This window comes from Olea europaea, chromosome 10 (genome assembly GCF_002742605.1).
Source record: "Olea europaea var. sylvestris chromosome 10, O_europaea_v1, whole genome shotgun sequence".
NCBI classification, from domain to species: Eukaryota; Viridiplantae; Streptophyta; class Magnoliopsida; order Lamiales; family Oleaceae; genus Olea; species Olea europaea.
The window spans coordinates 38,821,632-38,838,432 of NC_036246.1; the positions used below are offsets into that span (position 1 = coordinate 38,821,632).

At 41.8% G+C, this 16,801-nt stretch overlaps 1 protein-coding gene and 1 long non-coding RNA gene across 2 annotated transcripts; one reads left to right on the plus strand and one right to left on the minus strand.

The window, feature by feature from the left end:
- Positions 1 to 10,614: 10,614 nt before the first annotated feature.
- On the minus strand, positions 10,615 to 11,910 carry LOC111402169. The gene is made up of 2 exons (XR_002704196.1): positions 11,596 to 11,910; positions 10,615 to 11,178 (listed from the first exon to the last, which is right to left on the minus strand). It is a non-coding gene; the product is annotated as an uncharacterized LOC111402169 (long non-coding RNA).
- Positions 11,911 to 14,295: 2,385 nt separating this feature from the next.
- Positions 14,296 to 15,134, plus strand: LOC111400631. Its single transcript, XM_023028030.1, has 4 exons — positions 14,296 to 14,346; positions 14,404 to 14,650; positions 14,726 to 14,863; positions 14,929 to 15,134. Exons 1-4 carry the CDS (start codon positions 14,296 to 14,298, stop codon positions 15,132 to 15,134), a joined length of 642 nt encoding a protein of 213 aa, XP_022883798.1.
- The last annotated feature ends 1,667 nt before the right edge of the window (positions 15,135 to 16,801 follow it).

Genomic DNA, 16,801 nt, shown 5'->3' on the forward strand with positions numbered 1-16,801 from the left:
GATTATGCTTTCTTTTGTTATCTCTTGTTCAATGCTATAACATTTGAATTTTTGCAAGATGGAGTATCATTTAGATGCAGAGTTGAGACAGATGCCGTGGAAAGCTAATTGGAACAGTAGCTTTGAGAGTTTTACTACTGTGTTGGAGCTGCTCGATGATCAGCACGGAGATATGTTACGACAGTCCTTCTTGTGGCCACTGTACCAGTTGCGAGAGGTGCAGTATTCAGGACAAATCATTGATGCACTTCTATGTCGGCTTCTGAGGCCAGTTGACGGCGATTCCCTCCAGTTCGACCTCGGGGGCAAGGTCGTCAGTTTCTCGATGTTTGAGTTTACATTGATCACTGGACTGAGAATTACGGGCGACGATGCAGCCATGGAGAGAAGCAATAGGCTGTACGAAACGTACTTCCAGGGACATGGGTCGGTGTTTCTACCCGACTTGATGGTTGCGATGAGGGGGTGCGACCATATGCTAGATAGATTGAAACTTGGGCTTGTCTACATCCTCGAGAGTGTGATGAGGTGTCATCACAAGAAAACTGCCATCGACATTTTTCATTTGCAAGTTGTTGATGACATCGATGCGTTCAACAACTATCCATGGGGTCGAAGATGCTACGAAGACACTGTACATGTGTTCACAAGATCGCACTCGAGGCCCAGGGGGTCGATGCGTAAATACGATACATATGGATTGCCCTTAGCGATACAGGTAAATATTTAATATAATCAAAGTTAAAGTTTTAGTGTATTACATTGATGCTTAATAAGTGTATGTGTTACAGATTTGGGTGTATGAGACAGTTCTTATACTGGGGGTCCGCTTTGCGCAGCGCGGGGAGACACGCTGCCCTCGGATGCATCATTGGAGATCATCGCGAGCGGAGGGATGTCCCACTGGGAAGCAGTTATCGGCCCTCCTCGACGATCCTCAGGTAAGTATTATGCATTTGTGATTTATATTATACGTAGTTTAAAATTTTGTTTACATGATCGTTAAGTAGTTGAAATGTCAATATATCAGCTTGAAGTCATACCTGAGTTGACGTCGTTGATGGAAGAGGAGGCTGAGGGTCTTGTGCGGGATTTAGGCGTTCCGCGCACCCCAAACGAGGAGATGTCTAATCCGAGCTTGAACCGAAATTGGGTATGTGAATGAAATATAATTTATTGAATATCGTCGACGTATAAATTTATTGAATAATTTTTCATTTTATTTATGTAGGAGGGCGGTCCAGCTGATCGACGATCACCTCCGTCGAGGGCATCGCCGCCACCATTGGCATCACCTCCGCCGAGAGTATCGTCCCTGCCATTGGCATCACCTCCGTCGAGGGCATCACCGTCGCTAGTGGCATCACCTCCGCCGGGGCCATCGCTGCTGCCATTGGCATCACCTCCATCCAGACACCTCTCCCGTGTGTCTCCGAGGCACAGTGATGATTTGTATGACCGTTTGACTGGATTTATAGCGGAAAAGGTCGGCGCGCTACGACGAGATTTGACGGAGAGGATCAATGATCTGGGACGAAAGTTGACAGGGAGGATCGACGATCTGACAGGGAAGGTCGACTATCTGACAGGGAGGGTCGACGATATGGGACGAGAGTTGACAGGGAGGGTCGACGATATGGGACGAGAGTTGACAGGGAGGGTTGACGATCTATCCCATGATGTTGGAATACTACAATCTTCCGTTGTCGACCTTCAGGATACAGTAACGGCGCTTAGAGGAAATTTAACTGGCAGACGATGGGGGGACAGAGGGGATGGCGGAGATCATGATCGAGAGGGTGGCAGAGATGGTGATGGAGAGGGGGTCACCCACATTTTTGGCGTGATGAGACATTGGAGTCATTGTGGTTGTCTATGGAGGGGGTAGCCTCGATGGGAATGGGAGAGGGGACTACGGAGGGGGTGGCCCCGACGGGAGAGGCGAAGGAGGTGGCGATGGAGGGGGAGGCCCCGACGGGAGGGGCGGAGGTGGTGGCGACGGAAGAGGTGGCCCCGGTGGTCGAGAGGACGCCCGGCGTGATTGAGGGTAAGAGACATGCTGTTGACGAGACGGAGCAAGTGGTCGGCAAGAGGTTGAGAGTGCCGCCACAGTATGTTGTTTCCCCCTTCACGGCTGAGGTCAAGAGGATGACGTTCGTCGATGGAACGTACCCGAACTTATTCAGAGAGGTGGACAATGTCAAGTGGAAAGCGTTCGAAATAGAGTGGAGGAGAAGTATCCCCTGGTAAGTATTGTATGATTTTAATAAAGCACTGTACGCTAACTCGTCTACGCTTATTTTAACATTTCCCTATTTTTTACAAAGTTAGCCGCGCGATAGGTCAAAGGATGGTCTTGGACCCTTACAAGTGGTTCCACGATATCACCACTGCGGGAGCTTGGCTCGCTGACGATGTAAGTGAACTATTCATTTCGTGTTTTTTATATATATGTGACCTTGTGTTTATTAAATGAATAACTCATACTTTTTTGTGTTTCCTGCTGCAGGACATCGACCTGGACATGGACTTGCTGCCAGATCAAGTTCAAAGACATCCAAAATCATTTGATGTCCATGGTCGAGTCATATTAAACATCGAGTTCCCGCGTGCCATTACCATAGAGTATCAGTCGCTCGAACTTATGGGTAATGAGTACACAGTGCCAGAATATATGCTCGAGTGGGTGATAGGACTATCACCAAGTGTCGGGGGAAAATCATGCGAGGGTTGTACACATATTTACATTCCAGCGTGCATTAATAAACACTATGTTACGCTAGAGATCATTTTTGCAAACTCGACTATATATGTGTACAACCCAGATCATTCATGTTTGACACGAGGCCAGTTGGAGCAAAACCTGGAGTACGTGGCTGTAATTGTTCCAATGATAGCCAGACGAGCGGGGATAAATGTACAGGACAGATTGCGGATCGTTCGGAACACAACGACAGCGCGACAGTCCGTAAGGTAAGTGTTTGAACTTTGTTATTTTCATCTTTCAGGTTTAGTTTTTATTTACACAGTACTGAACTGATTCATTCTTTTTCAATTGCGATGGCGACTGCAGCATATTTGCCATTAAGTACGTTGAATTTTTAAGTATATGACATGAAATCAACCAGTCGTGGATACAGAATTGGAGAAAGAAGCTAGCATGTGATTTGTTCGAATTTAATGCTGACCCATAAATTTCATTTATATATATGTAACATTTCAATTGTAAATTTAATTATTTTTGTAATTATGAAATAATTGTAAATTTGTATTCAATGTATATAACATTCAAATTGAAAATTTAATTATTTTTTATTATTTTACACGTATGCCGAGTATGGAACTATTTTTTTCATATGAATCATTATAAATACCATTTATCAAGAATAAATATTGAATATGGAAGATTTATAAATAACAAATATTGAACAGTGTAAAGTAAAAGGAAATATTATTCATTTCACGGACCTGTCTAGTCGCCATTTAGGGGAATTTGACTGGTACAAAATTACTGAGTATGCCCTACGGCTTTGCACCGGCCATACCTACGCGGTCGAGGAAACTCTCCGGTAGATGGTATTCTAGATGTACTTGGACGTTCAGGACCACGCGGTTCAACTATTGGTGGTAACAAATTATGAAATGGGAGAATGTGTTTGGGAACTTCCGACTCAGCTTCATTCGACAAAGGAAATATAGTCTCGTCATATGCTGTTCTCCAAGACTCAGTCGTATAATATAAAGAGCATAACGTTCTCGCAGCAAAGCCTCGATACATGGCCACCGCAACTGCATGCTCACATGGAAAACTCTCCAACTGAAATCTCGTACAAGTGCATATGTTATCAGTCAAGTCCACCATATATGCCGTATTACGTGCACATTGCACGGAGAAGCGAAACTCATCTAGTGCTTCCACATTCAACTTCCTCGCAACCTCTGCCGCCTTAAATAGTTTCTCCTCTTGAGCTGGGGCCAACACACTAGTGCAACTCTGTGATGCCACGCGTCGGTCATGAAACCACTGTTGTAGCTTGTTACGAATGTTCTCAATCATTGCGAGAATTGGTAATTCTCGATCCTTCTTAAACAATGCATTGAGAGACTCCGCGTTATTCGACGTCATCATGTTGTATCTACGTCCTGGAAAGTATGACCGCGCCCAATGTTCGATCCCCATCTTCGTCAGATACTCCAACGCCGGTAATGATTTACTTCCTATCTCGAGCATGAACTTATTACACTCTTCAGCACTGTAAGCTTCGACTGCTCTCCTGAACAATGAAACGATGCCTGTGCCCCGATAACTAGTCTTCAAATTACCTTGTGTATGGTACATGCAATACCCGTGATGTGCCCCGAGAAAAACTTCAGCGATACCGTTTATTATAGACTGTCCTTGATCGGTTACAAAGGCAAGGTCTTCGACTTCCCCGATCACTTCCCTCAGTTTAGAAAAGAACCAACGCATGGATAGATCATTCTCATTGTCGACTATGCCGAATGCAATAGGGTAAATTTGGATGTTGGCATCTTGACATGTAGTAATAATTAATTTGCCTTGATATTTAGTTTTCAGAGTTGTACCATCAACTAGAATTACGGGTCACATTGCATTTTGAAAATCCCGAATACATTGTCCGAGAGCCATGAAGAAATACTTAAAACAATTATCGCCTCCCGTCTCAATAAAAAATGTCGTGCCAGGATTAGTTGTCCCCATGTTATGGCAATACCTAGCCAATTTAGCATAGCTCTCTTCAGCCGATCCCATTAAATCCTCCAACGCACATTCTTTGGCCTTCCACGTTTTCTGGTAGTTTATGATCACTCCGTACTCTCGACGGATGCCGTTAATGATGTCTGAAGGTCTGTAGATCGTCCGTGGATCCTGATACTTGTGCATTATCTGTCGACCAATAAATCACGCTCGAACTTGCATGTGATCGTTTCGAAGAATTCTCACTTCGCAAGTATGTTCACGTGAATACTTGCGAATTACGAAGCACTCATTCGTGTCCATCTTAGTTGCTCTCAAGCACCAATTGCAACTGTCTTCGACGCAAGCAACTGTCAACAATGACTTGTTTGATTTCTTTACCTTGAACTCAAAGTTATATTTTAATGCCAGTCGGTGCACAGTTTCCTACAAATCTTTCTTGGTTTCAAACAGTTGCTCGATCTGCAAGTCCTCATCATCGAGAGCCACACGGGAAGAATTGGAGGACGGTCCACTTGTTCCAACCTGTGAGCTCCCACCCGGCTCATGTCTTTGTCGGGATAAAACAATCAAATTCTCATTTGTAAACTCATTTATATTCTCATTGTCTTCAACTGTCGACAGAATTCTGGGCGTAACAGCGACATCACGATTAGAAGCAACTGTCTCAGGAATACCCACATCATCCGCAGGAACTATCTCCATTGTCTCCCAAAAACCTCGATCATTGTTATCCGCCCTATCTGAATCTTCGCGTTCACCTTCGATAACATCCTTCGTAATTAAAGTCACACCAAGAATAGTCGGAGTCCGATACATTTTATTCAATTCTAATAGATAATTCAATTCAGCGTCATTAGTAACGAATACCGATGACATCAGAATAGATGAATCCCCATAACCGTTGAATAGATATCTCAATTGCATATCGTATTGAGATTGATCGACATTCAACTTATTTTGCAAATCGTGGTACATTTCTAAGTATGGTGTACTCTCTGTTATGGGAATTGAAATACAACCACGTATGTCACTCGTCCATCTCCATTCTCACCGATTATTTTCATTCAATTTGAAATCATCAAAATAACACACGGGAATTATCGTATCTTCATGAGGAAATGATTTTAATCAACTTCATGTATTAATTATAAGAAAAAGGCCAACAAAAATCAGTGCAGAGTCGTGTAATTGGCTGTTTAACAGCCGACTATTTAGCTGTTAACAGCCAAGCAGTCAGACTGTTTCCAATGGCTGTTTTGGCATAGGAGAATACGGTTCTAAAGTTATACATCTGTTCAATTTTTTTTGATAGGTAAGATCTATTAAAAAAATTTATGCTAACTACTATGTCGACATAAAATTTCTCTATTGAAACGTATACTAATTTACTGAAAACGAAATTAAACATGCGTAAATGTACTTATCGATTTGAAGTAATTGATATGAAAAAAATTTCCCACTTCAACGTTTCAAAGTTTTTCTAAATTTTGAGGTTCAAGCAAATGAAAAGATGAGAGTTTTTCCTGTGTTGGAAGCTCGTTTTGAAGTTTTTATAAGTGGGGAAGTGTTTGGTTTTCAATTATTAACTAAAAGAGTAGTATAATCCTTTCAACAATATATTGTTTTGTAATTGTACAAAAGATTTAAGGACATCTTTATCTTTTACCATACAAGAGACCAATGTCATAATATTCATAATTTTGGAGGTCAAAATAAAATTTAGGTCCTTTGATTGGGTCAAGCTTAAAAGTTCCCCTCTCTTGCAATCGTTAGAAAGTTCAGAGAGGGAGTGAAAATTGAAAAGACGAAAAGATGGCATTGCTGCCCTCTCGGAGCGAGGTCCTCTCACTCTTCTGGTCATTTCTGAGGACGGCGCGTGAATACACAGACTACAACATGAGGAAGTATGTCAAGCGCCGCACAATCGATGCCTTCCGCCACAATTATCACCTCTCAGACCCGTCGGCAACGGCCACAGCCTTCACCGATGGAAAGTCACATCTTGGTGTGGCTAAGCGACAGGCCGTCTTCTACTCACTTTACGCGCCTAGGGTGACGAGCGTCATGGAAATCAATCACCCGTGAATCATTAATTTCATCATTTTCATTAAAAGCAGGGTTAGGATTCTCTTCTTTCGTTCACCTTTAACTGCTTTAGACTGTCATCTGGTTTGTACGATAGGGAATTATCTGGGTCTTTTTTTAAATTAGAGTATGATATGTTGGATATTGGTTAAATAAATCGAGAATTGAAAATCGATTAAAGTGACTTCGTATCGACTTTGGCCAAATACTCAAAAGCTCGGCTCAATCCGTTTAGACAAAATTATTTGCCACTTCGCCGCTTCGGGGCGCACAAACGGGGATCGACCTGTGGGGGCTCGGGGGCAACGCCCCCGAAAGAGAATTTTGATTTCTCTGTATGTATTGAGGGGTATATTTGGCATTTCGAAAATCAATATCGGATGAATGAGAAATTACGAAAAAGGACAAAAATCAGGTCAAAATATTTGACCGTGCGACCGCATGGTTGGTAAACCGCGCGATCACACGTCAAATTCAATTCCGGTTTTTTGAGTAAAACCGTGCGACCGCACGGTCTATAACCGTGCGGCCGCACGGTTGTCCGGTGAATAGACACCTTTTCATAAAGGTGCATTGTTTGAAAAGGGTGCATGGTTTGGCCTCAACCATTTCGTCCACACCCTTTCATGGTCTATAAATAGGACCCTTCCTATTCCTCACAATTTTAATATGCAAAACATCTCTCATCCTCTCTTCTATCCAAAATCAAAATCATTTCATTTATTTTGATTTTCCTTAATTTCATCCTTGGAGTACATAAGCCTAAATTTGGTTCGTTGTACTTGTGTTTTGGAGTGCTCCAAACACAAGTGTAGCCGTTGTATCTTGAGAGTCGATTGCCGAAATCCGTAGGCACCGTTGCGGGGCAAATTCGACTTAAGGACAAAAAGTCCAACTCTTGCCTCGGCTTTGTCCCTACTTTCTTCTTCTTCTTGTTTGTGTTTTCTTTGCCGTTACTCTGTCCAATTTTCGGCACGGATTTACAAACCATCATTATACTTATTTTGACGTCACTATTCACAAAATTCCTCCAAAATGATACTGTGGAGCTATTGGGTTTTATTGCAGGCTTCGAGAATGAATTGTGTGTCATTTATATATTTTTAATTATTATTATTTTGAAACTTATGCTTCATGTATTTTTGAATTTGGAATAAAATTCGTGATGATATGGGGATTTTTATTTTTATTTTTTAGTTTTGGTTTTTGGTAAATGTCGTAACTTTTTCCTATATTCTATGATTATTTGTATGGCGATCTGAATGTTGTTCCCTTTTCCTTTGGTGATTGATGCTTTTTTGATGTACATACAATAAATTAGGGTCGGGCAAATCTCCCGAACCAAACCGAATTGAATCCAATGATTCTTGTCAAATTAAATACCCGAACGGGTATCTAAATTACGAACCGACGGGTACGGTTCGGTTCTAGACCAAGAACCGAATAAGAAGCGAATCTTTCTAATTTTTTTTATATTGAATAAATCAAATTATTTTAATTTTAATTTTTTCTAAACAAATTAACAAATTAACTATTTCTAAATCCAAATTTTTGGCCCAATAATTTGTTTCATTTCTAATTTTTTAATTTTTGGTCCAATTACCCATTTTATTGTTTCATTTCTTAGCCCAACAAGATCCAATCCACTAAATAACCCTAAACACCTACACTAAAGTGCATAATGCTGTCTTGACTTTCGCACTCACTCTCACAGCCTCGCTGCCATTCCAAAACCTATACAATCGTCGACCGATGCTGTGACTTCCAATCGAAACTGTGACTTCTGCCGACCAAAACTTTGACCGTAGCCATTATTTGAATAAGGTAATCTACTAGTCTCTGACATTCCAAAACCATTGAATGTGTCATTAGTTGTATTTATATAATGTTGTTATAAATGTTAACAAATTTAATTATAGTACAGAACCGAACCGAACCGACCCCGAACGGTTCCATAATTATATTTGGACCCGACGGTTCCATTTATTAGATACCCGAAAATTTTGGTGCGATTCGATTCTCTTTAGAATCGAACCGACCCGCGCCCACCTCTACAATAAATGCACTTCTTGATGCCAACTTTTCGGGACTTTCAAATTATTTGCTTGGATAAGGTTTTTTTAATCAGTAGCTTTTGCACAATTTACTTCAACAGAGTTTCTTTGCCCAGAAGAAAAATTAAGTGAAATAGGGATATGATGTGATTAACGACGCGTTAATTTGCTCATTATATATATATATATATATATATATATATATAGAGAGAGAGAGAGAGAGAGAGAGAGAGAGAGAGAGAGAGAGAGAAGTAGAAGAGTGATTAATAGTCTAAATGATGCCAAAGATGATGCCAGCTATACAAGTACAAAATGTTGTTATGAATCAACTGGTTGAAGGCAAAAAACATTTGCTAAAGCATAACTAGGAAAACTTAATCTGGGGGTTTTGATAAGAGGCATGTGTATTAATTAGCTCCCGTTGTGTATTGTGGATGATTTGGAATGGAGGTGAAGAGATTTTGGTTTTAAATCTTTTGTGGAGACAGAGATGTAATATCCCATTTGTTCTTTTTCAATTTGCTCTGTGAAGTTCATTGCCATCTCCATGTGCATATAAATTGAGGTTCTTGAAGATTTTGAGAGTTTTTTTTTTTTTTTTTTAATAATAAATGCACCTTGAATAAAGGGATAGTCTCTTCTTTATATCAATGAAATTTCGACACCTTAAAAGAAGAGCTGAATGTTTTTATTCCTTACAAGCTAGCATCATCCTTTGTTACTTTTTCAATCCGTCTCAACATCATTGCTGCCACCACGGCAACCTTATCAAATCATCCCCAACATCTCCACTACCAGCTTCAACAATGGGGAAAAAGCCAACAGACAACTGGTTTCAATCCTTGCAAACAAGAATTCAAAACTGTCACGTACCCGTTTTGGAGCCACCAAAAAGGAGTGTTCCTCTGCGAAAAGTCTCAGTAAAATCAGAAATTAAATTCTGGAGATATTGTCAAGTTTTATAATGCCCATTTGGGTGATATAATTGAATGGATTGAAACCTTATCACAAACCATATGAAAATTGAATTTTAGATGAGTTACGTTGGAGGTTCGGGGCGATGACCATGATTTTGAGTTGGAGAAAGCATATTCTCCCTCATTATCAATCCTTGCTCGCCCTTTTTCTCTGTCATGGCTGGAACTTGTATTATTGGTATTTTTAGATGTTGGGTTGTGCTAATGTCATTGTGCTGTTTGATATTTTATTCTGTTGGCTGAGGTGGCAACAAAATGTTGAAGGTGCTAATTTATATGCAGTAGGGAGGTGAGATGGGAAGGAAAGGGAACTGGTTATTTATTTATTTTTTAGTAAATATATTTAGCTGTCAAAACTAAACTTGGAAACCGGTAACTATTAAATAGAGATCAATATCAGGACGAGGGATTCTGTTTTGCCCTGAAATGATATGGATTTGTATTACTTAAATCTTTATACCTTTTTCCAATTATTACAATAAAACTGGTGCCAAGTCAATAGAAGTTCTTTAGTCAGAGATGGAAGGAGTTTAATGTTTGCCCTAAAATGAGATAATACTTTTGTCTCAACCACCTTCTTTGATTCTTGTATTTTTCTTTAGATGTTATAAATACTTAATGTATTCATTTTAATAGAGTTGTTTGCGAACTCATTATGAACAATTAATGATGCATTAGCATTTAATTTTGATATGTCATGGAATCATGATTGTTAATTATTCTAGTTTTTGTATCCCAAACAACCAAGAATTTGGTTTGAGAAACACATACCCAATTTGAGCAATTTTGAGGATCCTTTTGTAGTTAAATTACTAGCAATTGAAATCTCCAAACCACCCTTGATTGTGATTACAATCTCAAATGGAAAGTCCTCTTGTTTTATAGCCGAGAGACTCTTATTTTCGTGAAATAATGAGGACGACCAAATCCCGCAAGACTCTTTTTGTGTAACTTTTTTGTACCCTCACAGAACAAAGATGTTATTATTGAACTGCATCTTAGAGCTTCTCTGAAAATGCTCTTTACGTTAAATGATAGTGAAAACACTACGTTCTCGCATGAATTCAAATCTGTAAAATTCCTCGTGTGCTTGGCTCGAGCCAACTCTATTCCTTCGATTGGGGATAAATTTTCTCTGTCCATAAAAAAATGGAAAAAAAAAAAAGAAAAAAAAAACCTTATTAAGCAACTTATAATCTCAGTAAACTACACACATACCTAAGTAATATCATAAGTATTTAATTCAATTCCCTCCGTGACATTTTGTCAAGTAGCATATCGTCTTCAGTAGACCATATGTCGTTATTGGAATTATTGAATTCAGTGTCATCCTTCGTATCTGTCGTATCAACAAGAAACTGAAGATGATCAGCAACACTTTCGTATGTACTTTGCTTTATTTGTTTTACTAAACTAATATTTATGGATAATACCCATATCAAATAAACCAAGCGCAAGAAAATTAAGTTAGCACATTGTTGATAATGAGGTTTCCCCATAACTACGATGCAATTATACTAAATGGTATACAATAATAATATGAACCATAGAAAACTAGCAAAGGAATATATATTATTTAACAGACAACTACATTAAAATTCAAGCAGTACACAGGAAAAAAAAAAATGGGAAAAAGAAACCACCAAGATCGTGCAATCAGGTATCCCTTTTTTTCTTTTCTTTTTTTTTAAATATTTACATTCCATGTGTGGTAAAGATGAAAATGAAGAAACCATAAATAAATTTTAGGATTTACGTCGATTCTCTCCCTCCATGTGCACTTCTTGAAAAACCCAATTTCGTGGTTGGGTTGTGGACTTTCAACGGCGACGGACGTTCGGTTAGGGTTCACCTTTAACAGTGCAATTGTTCGATCTTTTTTGGGAGGATGAGATTCTAGATCGTGATTTCACTTTTGAGATGGGTAAGTTGTGTTTGGTATCGAAGTTGGGGGTAGGGATTGAATTGGATTTTTGAGAGATGAAGATCTCGTTCTGGAATGAAGTTTTCATCTCGCACCTTCAGTTTGAATTGCTTGTTAGGGGTTTGGTATTAGTGACTTGGCAATTCATTTTTGAGATGGACCAATTTAACGGCCACACGTGCAAACTCTTATCCTAGTAGGCAATTGGGTTAGATGAAAGTTGCCCAATGAGTAATGGAGTGTAACTTTTCAAAGTTCAATGAGTAATGAAGTGCAAACTAAAGTTCAGTGAGCGAAACGTGACCTTATACAAAGTTCAGTGTGTGCTGAAACAATTAACTCATCTTAATTCTATCTTCTGTTTTAAAATTGAATTTTCTTCCTGTAGCTCGTGAATTTTGCCTTAGTAATTTGGGTATTACAATATTGAGCTCTTGTCAGTCTCTGGCTATTCCAAACTAAATAATCTTCTATGACCTGCTAGTGTAGAACTGTTTTGGGTTTTTGCATGAACAGCGATTGCTTATGCAATTATAAAAGCCTAATCTGTTGACTTCAGGGTTAAGAATAGTACAAACGGGTCGCAGGCAGGTCCATAATGAATGATATCCCCTTCTAGCGTATTTTTCAGTAGGGATAAATCTTTGGCGTGCATTATAGTTTGAGATCAACATGAAGGTTGCATCTCAGTTCCATGTACTTCAGTGATATTAGTTAACATAAGAAATCGCTTCCAAAGATAGGCAATGTAAATCATGACACGCCAATGCGAAGCCATCGAGCCCCCGACGGCATCTACCTCTACAAGAGACCATCAACCCCCCGGGTGCGTCTACCTCTACAAGAGTCCATCAATCCCCCGGGGTGCTCCACCTCTACGCGAGACTATCGACCCCCCCGAGGGCTCTACCTCTACGAGAGACCGTTGACTCCCTGGGGGCGCTCTACCTCTACGAGAGACCGTCGACTTCTCGGGGGCGCTCTACCTCTATGCAAGACCAGCGACCGACATGGAATTACCTACAAGGCCATCCCAACACTTAGCCTCAAAATCTCTGATGAATTAACAAAGTTACATGGCGGTCACCACGAACACAACCTCTGTGGGGTAGTTAAGACCCCCCCACTCAGAACGTGGGGATAATGGGAAAGCCAACGTGGGACACGTGTTACTACAGCCACCCGGCTCTCACTCGGCTTCTGACGTCTATAAATACCTCCCAAGGGCGATACAGCTATGGATGATTGCATATTTTTTAGCTACCTGAATTCCGAATTTATTTTCTCCTAACACGCCTACTGATTCTCACACCTGAGGTAAAACGGGGGAGAAAGTCCTGCCCTCACTTTTCGGTTACACACGTTTGTCGGAGTAGCAGAAACACTAAAGGTCGCAGATAGATCAAGAGGCATTATTTGACCATCATTTCATTGACGCCGTCTGTGGGAACATTTGAACTAAGCTATGTCGAGAAGACGAACAAGAAGTGGTACTCGTTTGGTTGGGAATACGGCAGAGACAGAGTAGGAGTCAGTTGCGCGGGGTCACGAACCACCGTCGACCCCGCAATATGTGACTCAGGGTCAATTCAGCGCTTTGGAGACTCAGTTGGCAACAATGATGGCGCTCTTACAAAACCAGTCGCAGAGAGTTGTGGTCCCCCCATTGAGCCCGACGGAAGTGACAAACCAGCAACCGCCTCAAGCGCCACCCGCGGTTATCCCACCCATCGCTCGATAGGCGACAGGAGATTTGGGGGCTCCAATGGTCGTAGCTTGGCAACCCCTGCAGGCCATGGTGGGCCTGGAACAAAAGATGGAAGAAATCATGGCCCAGAAGATAGATGATGCATTATCTAAGAGGAAGGATAGGCGGAGGCAGATGGTTTTGGAGGAAGACCCATTTGCACCTGAGATCATGACGGTCCCTTTACCTAAAAACTTCAAACAGCCCATGATAGAAGCATATGATTGAGTCATGGATCCGCTTGACCACTTGCGAAACTTTGTAGATCTGATGAGACTTTATGCGGCCCCGGACGCAGTGATGTGCCGATCTTTCCCCCCACACTTAGGAGGGAGGCCAGGGACTGGGTAGCAACCTTGGCCCCGCGGTCTATCAAGACGTTTGATGAGCTCTCCAGGAGCTTTGTGGCTTACTACCTAAGCAGCAAGAGGAAGAAGAAGATGGCCATTGGGTTGATGCAGGTCATACAGGAGAAGGATGAGTCATCGTAGGAATACTTGGCTAGGTTTATCCGAGCGACTCTTGGCATAAAGGGCTTGCAAATGTCTGCAATAGTTACCGCCTTGATGAATGGAATGCGAAACCGGGCCTTTAAGATGTCACTCTCTAAGAATCCCCCGGAATCGATACATGACCTGTTGAAGAAGGGAGACAAGTACGTCGATGCGGAGGAAGCGGAGACGGTAACTAAAAATCTCAGGGAGGGATGGAAGACGAAAGCTCATAAGCGAAAGACAAATGATAAGTGAAGGCACGCTGATAAGAATAAGCCGAAGAATGAACGCATGAACAAGGGTTATACCCAGGATCGGTCAGTCAAGCAGAAGCGAGAGGAGGTACAAGTACCCACCCCTTTGAACATCCCAGACACAAAGTTATTAATGGAAATATAGCACATGAAAGAGCTCGAATGGCCTAAACCGATGCTGACTCCCTCTAGCAAGAGAAATCAAAGTAAGTACTGCCATTTTCATAAAGATCAAGGACATGATACCGAAGAATGTCTGCCGTTGAAAGAGGAGATTGAACGCCTACTAAGGCAGGGACTATTGGCTAAGTATGTAAAAATCGATAGGGGCAAGCAAAGGCTCGAGGATCGATCCCCGCCAGGGGCAGGAGTGATAAACATGATCATCAGGGGTGTAGCATCGGGGCGACGACTCAAATTCTGCTAGGAAGAGCTATGCGCATTCTGTGGGGGTCTGCTCTATCCAGAAAAAGCAAGGTTCAAGCAGAGTATTACTTTCGACGAAGAGGACTTGATTAGTATAACGCATCTCCATGATGACGCCTTAGTGATAGTAGGCGATATAGCGGATTTTGACATGAAGAGGGTGCTAGTTGACGGGGGAAGTGCGGCGAACGCCTCACCTGGGATGCCTTCTTGGGTCTAAAGATTCCTTCCCAAAATGTTGAAGATGGTGACTACCCCTCTACAAGGCTTTGGAGGAGCAGCAGTGATACCGGAAGGAACTGTGGAGCTTCCAGTTACGCTAGGCACATACCAGCGACAGTGGTTGTTGTGACTAACTTCTTAGTTGTCAAGACCTCCATGGCCTACAATGCCATATATGGCCGACCATTGCTAAATGCAGCTGGTGCCGTCCCATCAACCTACCATTAGGTTATGAAGTTTCCAACTAGCAGGGGAGTCGGGTGCGTGCGAGGGACCAGCATGCATAAAGGAAATGCTATGTGGATAGGTATACAAGCTATAGGCTCACCACCAATCATGATGCTGGATGTGGAACTCCCAAGGGGACGGATTGAGCAGCTCGATATGATTGAAAAAATCTTTATAGCCGATGGACGAGAGTTTAGTGTTGGAATAGGTCTGGGATCCGAGGAGAAGGAAAAATTGACAAAATGTCTAGCCAGTAACTTGGACGTTTTCGCTTGGGGCCCAGAAGATATCCCAGGGGTCAGCTCGACCATCGCGCAGCACTGTCTCGGTGTCTAACCAGTGGCTAAGCCAGTGAAGCAGAAAAAATGAAATCTTACCCCGGAGAGGCAGGCCACAGCCAGAGCAGAGGTAGAAAAATTACTACAGGCGGGTTTTATTCGAGAAGTGCAGTACCCCGAGTGGTTGGCAAACATTGTACTTGTGAAAAAGTCAAACGGAAAGTGGCGCATGTGTGTAGATTATACTCGGTTGAACAAAGTATGCCCAAAAGACTCATACCCGCTTCCCAAGATAGATCACCTGGTGAACGCTACATCGGGTCATGGAAGGTTCAGCTTTCAAGATGCATTTTTCGGGTACCAACAAATTTCAATGGCTGAGTTAGATCAGAAGAAGACGTCATTTATCACAGACTTTGGCACATACTGTTACATAGCCATGCCATTTGGTTTAAAATACCTCGGGGAAACTTATCATAGGATGGTGAACAAAGTCTTTCGTGGGTTGAACGGGGATGTTGTAGAGGCCTATGTTGACGACATGGTGGTCAAGAGTGCCTGATGACCATGTGGCCTGTTTGCAGAAAGTGTTTGATGTTGCCCGACAAAACAGATTGAGGTTCAATCCAGAGAAGTGTGTTTTTGGTATTGCCGGAGGAAAATTCCTAGGCTTCATGATCACGCAAAGGGGCATCGAAGTGAACTCGGACAAAATTCAGGCAATACTGGAAATGAAAAGCCCCACCAGTAGGAAGGAGGTCCAGAGACTAACAGGGCGGGTAGCCGCTTTAAATCGTTTCATGAGCCGGGCAGCAGACAAATTGATGAGGACATCCCAGTTCAATTTTAATTATTTTAGTTGAACTTAGGTTATTTTAATTTTATGGACTTGTGTATTGGGTTTGGCCCTAGGTTCGCAGTATTTTTCAGTATTTAAACCTATTTTACATTGTTATTTCGCAGTTTGATGAATTTGATTAAATAATGAAGTGGCTGTAGCCGTTTTCCTCCTTTCTTCCCTCTGTCCCTGTTCTTCTTCTTCTCCCCCTCCCTCACCTCTTCTTGTTATCTTTATTGAGTTACTCACCCTGCATCAAATTGGTATCAGAGCCAAACCTGGCTCCCTTCACCCACGGCCGAAAATCTAGACAAGTTACTCTCTTGCTACCAGCGCTGCCACCATCATCTGAAAAAAGCCCCAACACCGACCACCACTGCTTCAACTTGTAACCACGTCCTTTGGCAACTGTCAACCACTCAAAATTCGAAACTTCTACCACGAACTATAACCCCCACCATATACTTCCAGCAAATACAACCACCAAAACAAAAGATCCTCGGCCGCCACCTCCAAGCGACCATCACCACTGCGGTCACCTCCATATTCAG